At 35.2% G+C, this 8798-nt stretch overlaps 1 protein-coding gene across 1 annotated transcript; it reads left to right on the top strand.

Annotated features, from left to right (window-relative positions):
• Positions 1-4943: 4943 nt before the first annotated feature.
• On the top strand, positions 4944-5843 carry LOC108365720 (uncharacterized). Its single transcript, XM_017619849.1, has 2 exons — positions 4944-5547; positions 5608-5843. The coding sequence occupies exons 1-2, from the start codon at positions 4944-4946 to the stop codon at positions 5841-5843; spliced, it is 840 nt and encodes a 279-aa protein (XP_017475338.1).
• Positions 5844-8798: the final 2955 nt, after the last annotated feature.

Below are 8798 nucleotides of genomic sequence, written 5' to 3' on the forward strand. Positions count from 1 at the left end.
GAAAATTATGCGAGACATCAATGGCTGTGTGAAAGAGCCATTCTAGCTCCTACAAATGTTACGGTGAATAACATCAACTTTTAGCTTCTGCAACAGCTTCCTGGTACTTCGCGCGTGTACAAATCTATAGATACCGTGTCATGCCAGGAGGAAAGTGTACATTACCCAGTGGAGTTTTTAAACTCGCTTGAGCACTCAGGAGTTCCTGCCCATAATCCAAATTTAAAAATTGGTGTGCCTGTTATTCTTCTGCGTAACCTTGATCCACCCAAACTTTGTAATGGAACAAGACTGGTAGTAAAGAAAATGATGACAAATATAATTGAATCAACAATTATTACTGGATGTGGCCAAGGAGAAGACGTTATTCTGCCACGAATTCCATTAGTTCCCACAGATCTCCCGTTTGAATTTAAAAGGCTTCAGTTTCCTTGTCGATAAACAAATCGCAAGGTCAAACGTTAAAGGTGGCTCGACTTCAGTTGGAAGAGCCCTGCTTTACCCACGGTCAATTATATGTCGGATGCTCACGAGTGGGAAGTCCGAATAATCTATATGTTTATGCACCACACAATAAAACTAAAAATATTGTTTATAAGGAAGCCTTAAATTAAATAAAAAGAAAAAATTAGTTCTAAATAGTATGTATCCTTTTTTATGCGGAAGAGAAGGTTTGTATTATCGTATTTAGATTTTTATTTGATCATCCTGAACGACGCACAGTGCTGTATGAGCGGGCAAAAATCAAAAAAATTGTTGTCACGTATGTCAACGTATTTGGTATCGTTGGAAAGGAAATTTATCCTAGATTAAAGATCTGGACTTAGTTTTTGTTTTATCTCATAAGGTTCTCACAAAAACCTCTTAAAGTTGTGTGTTTTTTATATATTTTTTCTTTTATGAAAATGCCTTTAGCTGGAGTCTTNATGACACAATTCAAGCTGTGTACAAATATGAGAGCCCATGTATATGGGGATCAATTGTCGAATAAATTCGCATCTAATTTGTTGAAACTTGGAAACTGTGATTTACAAACCGACACTGAAGGCGAAGTTCATCTGGCTTCAATAGCCACCATTGTTGAAACTGTAGAGGAGCTTAAAACAAAAGTCTTTGATAAGCTTACGGAAAATTATGCGAGACATCAATGGCTGTGTGAAAGAGCCATTCTAGCTCCTACAAATGTTACGGTGAATAACATCAACTTTTAGCTTCTGCAACAGCTTCCTGGTACTTCGCGCGTGTACAAATCTATAGATACCGTGTCATGCCAGGAGGAAAGTGTACATTACCCAGTGGAGTTTTTAAACTCGCTTGAGCACTCAGGAGTTCCTGCCCATAATCCAAATTTAAAAATTGGTGTGCCTGTTATTCTTCTGCGTAACCTTGATCCACCCAAACTTTGTAATGGAACAAGACTGGTAGTAAAGAAAATGATGACAAATATAATTGAATCAACAATTATTACTGGATGTGGCCAAGGAGAAGACGTTATTCTGCCACGAATTCCATTAGTTCCCACAGATCTCCCGTTTGAATTTAAAAGGCTTCAGTTTCCTTGTCGATAAACAAATCGCAAGGTCAAACGTTAAAGGTGGCTCGACTTCAGTTGGAAGAGCCCTGCTTTACCCACGGTCAATTATATGTCGGATGCTCACGAGTGGGAAGTCCGAATAATCTATATGTTTATGCACCACACAATAAAACTAAAAATATTGTTTATAAGGAAGCCTTAAATTAAATAAAAAGAAAAAATTAGTTCTAAATAGTATGTATCCTTTTTTATGCGGAAGAGAAGGTTTGTATTATCGTATTTAGATTTTTATTTGATCATCCTGAACGACGCACAGTGCTGTATGAGCGGGCAAAAATCAAAAAAATTGTTGTCACGTATGTCAACGTATTTGGTATCGTTGGAAAGGAAATTTATCCTAGATTAAAGATCTGGACTTAGTTTTTGTTTTATCTCATAAGGTTCTCACAAAAACCTCTTAAAGTTGTGTGTTTTTTATATATTTTTTCTTTTATGAAAATGCCTTTAGCTGGAGTCTTNACAAATATGAGAGCCCATGTATATGGGGATCAATTGTCGAATAAATTCGCATCTAATTTGTTGAAACTTGGAAACTGTGATTTACAAACCGACACTGAAGGCGAAGTTCATCTGGCTTCAATAGCCACCATTGTTGAAACTGTAGAGGAGCTTAAAACAAAAGTCTTTGATAAGCTTACGGAAAATTATGCGAGACATCAATGGCTGTGTGAAAGAGCCATTCTAGCTCCTACAAATGTTACGGTGAATAACATCAACTTTTAGCTTCTGCAACAGCTTCCTGGTACTTCGCGCGTGTACAAATCTATAGATACCGTGTCATGCCAGGAGGAAAGTGTACATTACCCAGTGGAGTTTTTAAACTCGCTTGAGCACTCAGGAGTTCCTGCCCATAATCCAAATTTAAAAATTGGTGTGCCTGTTATTCTTCTGCGTAACCTTGATCCACCCAAACTTTGTAATGGAACAAGACTGGTAGTAAAGAAAATGATGACAAATATAATTGAATCAACAATTATTACTGGATGTGGCCAAGGAGAAGACGTTATTCTGCCACGAATTCCATTAGTTCCCACAGATCTCCCGTTTGAATTTAAAAGGCTTCAGTTTCCTTGTCGATAAACAAATCGCAAGGTCAAACGTTAAAGGTGGCTCGACTTCAGTTGGAAGAGCCCTGCTTTACCCACGGTCAATTATATGTCGGATGCTCACGAGTGGGAAGTCCGAATAATCTATATGTTTATGCACCACACAATAAAACTAAAAATATTGTTTATAAGGAAGCCTTAAATTAAATAAAAAGAAAAAATTAGTTCTAAATAGTATGTATCCTTTTTTATGCGGAAGAGAAGGTTTGTATTATCGTATTTAGATTTTTATTTGATCATCCTGAACGACGCACAGTGCTGTATGAGCGGGCAAAAATCAAAAAAATTGTTGTCACGTATGTCAACGTATTTGGTATCGTTGGAAAGGAAATTTATCCTAGATTAAAGATCTGGACTTAGTTTTTGTTTTATCTCATAAGGTTCTCACAAAAACCTCTTAAAGTTGTGTGTTTTTTATATATTTTTTCTTTTATGAAAATGCCTTTAGCTGGAGTCTTAAAAAAAAAAAATAAAAACACAATTTATCATACTTTATCTTAAGACACAATTTTTCTAATTAGAAAATCTGTAAGGAAACCACTCTATAGAGCTTTTTAAAAAATATTGAGTTTCCTGGCTGGAATGGCCTATTTGCTACACCCTAAAATTTGTTGCAGAAAATTTAAAAAATTCCTAAGTGTACAAAGGGATAAAAAAAAAATATGTAAAAATATGTTTTTTTTATTCTTTTATTTGAAAGAAGCGGCATTTTCCTTTGAAATAAAAAAAAAAAGTCTGCAGACTCATTGCGCTTTTCGAAGAAAATCGTTTTTTTTAAGGTTATAAAATAAACTTTTGCAAAAAAAAAATTTCACTGATTACAGTTACCACAGTATTTTCCATTACTTAAATGCCAAAACATTCTTTAAAAATAGTAAAGTTTATTACTGTAGACACACGCGGTAGTGTTCTGTGCTGTGTAGTGAAGCGTAAAATAGTGAAAAAACTAATATTAATATGAATTCAATTATAAAAAACTCAATTTTAGCTGATATCTGGATTTCTACTCGTCCATCAGATAGAGTGTCTGCATTATCTGCATTTTTTGAAGACAAATTAATACACGCTAAATGCGACAAAGCACTTTTGAATCAAAAAATAAAACTTTTTAATAGTGAGATGAAAAATAAGTGGAATTATAGTGGCCGCAAAAGAAGCGCTTTTGAAAAAACATATTCTAAATGGCTAAATTGGACATTCCTTTCCCTTCCGGATTCCAATGGAAATAAGGATAAATGTGCTGAACGGGGAAGACCTTCTAAAGAAGAATTTTGCGAAGCTTCACGGAGAACAAAAAATCGAAGGGTAGAGCATTTGTTGAAAAACTATTCCATCGAAGAGCTCGAGTATGCTCTGAAAAAAATGAAAAAAGCAAGCAAAGTTGAATGTTTTGAAAGTAGTACCGAAGGTTTGCCCATATCTGATTCACTCGCACTATACATAGATCTGAACTTATCAGATCGTAAATATAATAGTTTACGTGCAAAAATAAACCGGTTGCATAAAGATTGTATACCGAGCTTAAACGCATTGCAAACAAAAAAACAAACTTTGCTGCCAACGATTAAATCGACTGAATATTCAGCCGAAGTTGATCTGAAATCATTATTGCTGAAAACAACGCAAAGTATTTTAGAACTAAGCCCAGATAATGGTGACATAACCAAAGCTTCTTTGGTTTGTAAGTGGGGCATGGATGGAAGTTCGGGGCATAGCCGCTATAAGCAAAATTTTGGTGACGACAAATTAACGGATGAGTTTATGTTCATCATTGCGCTAGTCCCTTTGAGGTAACAAAAAATTATCTAATATGTCTTCCAAAAACATTCAATAGCCTTTAAAAATAAATTCGAGTTTAGATCAGTAAATGGCATTTTAATTTACATTGACAACTTTTTACAGTATTATTTTGCAAAAGGCTGGTCTGAATTAATTAATTTACTCGATTAGCTATTTTGCGATATGACGGTCTTATATCTTTTCGACAAGCCATATAAGTTATTAAAAAATAAATATTTTTTCCAGGTTAATTGATTTGTCATCCAACAAAAATATATGGACCAATAACAAATGCTCATCGTCTTTTTATTGTCGTCCAATTAAGTTTAGTTTCAAGAAGGAAAACCGCGAACTAGTTCTATTCGAATATAAGGATATGTCGAGAAAAATTGAGAACTTAGAAGATGATGTTGTAATACGAAACGAAAAAAGGGACTCAAGTTTGTAATCAAATGCATTGCACCATGATTGATGGATCTGTTGCCAATATTTTGACTGGCACTTATGCTTCCAGTAACTGTTTTATTTGCCATGCCAAACCGACCGAAATGAATGTTACTAATTTTACAAAAGTACCAATCGCTAATCATTACAAGTATGGGTTGTCTACACTGCATGCTTGGATTAGATGTTTTGAGTGTTTACTCCACATCGCATACCGTTTAACATTTAAATGCTGGCATGTTCGCAAAGAAAACAAATACGCCTTTTCTGCGAATAAAGTTAGGATTCAAAATGAGTTTAGGACAAGATTAGGCTTAATAGTGGACCAAGTAAAGACTGGATTTGGAACAACTAATGATGGCAACACAGCTCGCAAATTTTTTTCAAATGCAGAAGTGGCATCAGAAATTACCGGCATTAATAAAGAGCTAATTCAAAATTTTTCAATAATACTGCGATTAATATCGTGTGGAATGCGTATTAATATCGACGCGTTTAGAGAGCTCCTTATAAGGACAAGAACAATGTATTTGACTGAATACGAATGGTACTACATGCCTAGCAGCGTGCATAAAATATTGATGCATGGGTGTGAGGTTATTGAGTATTTCGATCTACCAATTGGTAAGAAAATCGATTTGTTGCTATTCGGCATTTTTTACTACTACGAATTTATTCCCACAGGCAATTTTTCAGAGGAAGCTCTGGAAGCTTTACATAAACACATACGTATCGTACGATATGATCATACACGTAAAACTGCTCGGGAGCATACAAACAGAGACTTGATGTCATACTTAACAATATCATCAGATCCTGAAGTAGTTTTTAAAAGGAGTGCTATCCCAAACAAAAATGCAGTTTATACAATGGACGAGCTGAAAGAGTATTTAGTCGATGCTGAAGAAACTGAAAAGTAATAAGCACCCTTCAGTCAACTCAATTAGTTTTATACTAATCAAATACTAGTCAGCCACACGGCCTCAACTAGTTCGAGTTCTGTAATTTTTCCATATAAGCAACTGGTATTTTTACCACGGCGATGTCCTACGAGATGGCAATTGTCCTCTTCTGCATCAGCACTATACCAGTTGGCATACTAGTCAGCCTCTGCATCAGCAATATATCAGTTGACATACTAGTCAATATATACATCAATATCATACCATTTAAGATACTAGTTCGTATATACGTCATGATCGTACCTGTTGGCATACTAGTCATTATATACATCAGAATCATAGCAGTTGACATACTACTCAGTCTATGCGCCAGAACATACTAGTCAGTATGCACGTCAAGATCCTACCACTTGTCATACTAGTCCACGAATTTGACATTCACTCCAGTTGGTATACTATGGGATGGGATTTTTCTGATTAGTATGATTTCTAGTATAGATTACACTTTTTCTGACTAGTATGATTTCAACCCGAAATTCATGAATGAATTCATGTATGAATACACCACAAAATTCATGTATGAATACACCACAATCCATGTATGAATACACCACAAAATATATAGTCAATGAACTAGTGTGTGTTCGTGCGAAGTAACTAATAAAAAGGAAAACAACATTATATTTGTCTTTTGAGTATTTAATGTCGTCTTGAATGAATCAAATTTTTTAAGCGTGTGACATCCACACCAAAAGATATAATCAATTTAAAAAAACATTTTGTAGTCAAAAAGGACCAAAATGAAAGTAGCTGCCATTCCTAGAGAGTTTGCGTAAGAGAGATATAGGGAATCTTATTTGCCATGAATTAAGCCATAGAATGAAGCCTTGAAGTCTTTAATATTATTAGGAAAACGCCCTGTATAAATAATAAAATAACTACTCAGTATTGGAACTACTTCTGAATATCAAATTTTGCAGTTTCAATCTCAGTTTCCATGAAAAATGTAAGAGCTAGGTAAAAAAAAAATTGATTTTTGAAATCTCCGTACTCTAATCCACCAAGAAACGAATTTTTCCTCAAATTCGTCCATTATTCTATTTTTGCCCACTTTTTATATGGAGACACAGCACTGTGCGACGTCGGGTACCCTGCTAGTATATATATAAAACTAAATTGCGCCGCCCGCGCAAAAACGGATTGTCCGATTTAAGTAGACCTTTTCTTAGTTGTGTTTGTCTTTGCCCAAGGAAAAATGTTACGGGGAGAAAATCCCAATAGGTGGCGCTGGAATCGAGTTATTGCTACAAATCGTATTTATAGTCCGATTTCGGTTGAACTCTATATACAAATATGTCGGTAAGGGGAAGAAAAACATCTTTGCGCAAAATGTATTGGCTAGGGAGCGCTGGAGTCGAGTTATCTACATATGTATATTAATACATGTCGATACCTAAAGGTGAAAATATGGCAAATCAACTTTTTTCAAAATTTATTTTTCGTCTCCCGAATAATTTAAAAAAAAAATGGACTTGGCACCTTCTCACCTTTAGGCAACGATAAATATTTTGAAAGCCATATTTTTCTGTTCGCAAAGTTCGAGAACGACTGTACCGGTTTTTTGTTAAACTTATACCATGTCCCCACCAAAAAGTTAACCATCTCAAATCGAACTTAACCACATCACTAACTATTGCTATCCACACTGCGGTTTGAGGTTTATAAAACAGTACAAATGTAAAGAACAGTGTTCGATTCAGGACTAAATTACTGCAAAAATCGGAGCAAAAACAAATTTTCCGTACTAGATTGAATTTTTTATTTTTGTTTCTGACATTAACTGTTTGACTAAAATATTTCCTACTCATGCAAAATAAGAACGCGAGGCAATATAAGGATAATATATTACATATTTAGGTAATTTTTAGCATTTTAAATATAGTAGAACGTATCTAACACTTAATTTTTTAAAAAGCAAACCTTTTCTACTTTATATAAATTTCATTCCTCATATATTTTTTAACAACTTAAGTAAAGTTCTGCATCCGCCAATTTGTGCATCCATACATCAAAGAATAACGATGTTACTTTATTGACGCATTGCTATGAAAGAGTTACTTTTTAACAGTGAGATTTGGCTAACTTTCAATTTTTTAACTGAAACCGGTGGTGAACACTCAAAAAACGGCACCAAGAGGGGCATAGCATGAATGAAAAAAACGGAATAGATTTGAAGTCAAGCGGAGTAGAGGAGTAGATTTCAAATTTTTTCAAAAATCGGAGTAAATCTAATTGATTTTAGTGGAGTCCAAACACTAGTAGGGAACGAATTCTTCAATTTTAACGCTAATGACCCACAGATGGCGGGCAAACACTGGGTTGTATCAGACTTTCGACGTGGTTTCGAGTTGGTTAGCTTTTAACCATCTCAGTGAAATGGTTAAGTGCTGTCATTTTTATATGGCGAAACTACGCTAAATCAAGTGGGTTATCGGGATAACCAACTCAATAGCCATAACTACGTGGTTAGCTTCGGTGGGGACATGGTATTAGGTTACCTACTGCAGACTTTCCAAGGATGGTTATAGGCTAAAAAAAAATTCGATATACATATAAAGGGGGCGTTGCACTGCCCATACAAACCGAATTTTTCATACTGCATATCTCTGAAAATGTAAAGTATGTTATGGTCTACTGTTTGCCGTACAAAATATAAATACTTTATTCTTAGGCGTATAGCGCACCCGGTAGCGTGCCGGAAATTTCACCATCTAATAATTTTTCTAGAGCGGACGGCAACGCTAAAACTGCATGGAAGGTTTGCCATTTTGCGATAGCTGTGTTTCTTTGCGGACAGCTGTCGTTGATTGTCACTAGTTCCTGCAGGTTTGTTCGGTTATTTTTTTTTTTTAATAAACGCTTTTCAGCGGAAGCTAGTGATAGTTGTGACAGTTGTCTGTAACTGCCCGTCTT

The sequence above is a fragment of the Rhagoletis zephyria genome, unplaced genomic scaffold (assembly GCF_001687245.7).
Source record: "Rhagoletis zephyria isolate East Lansing unplaced genomic scaffold, Rhagoletis_zephyria_1.1 Rzeph_scaffold_01974, whole genome shotgun sequence".
NCBI lineage: Eukaryota > Metazoa > Arthropoda > Insecta > Diptera > Tephritidae > Rhagoletis > Rhagoletis zephyria.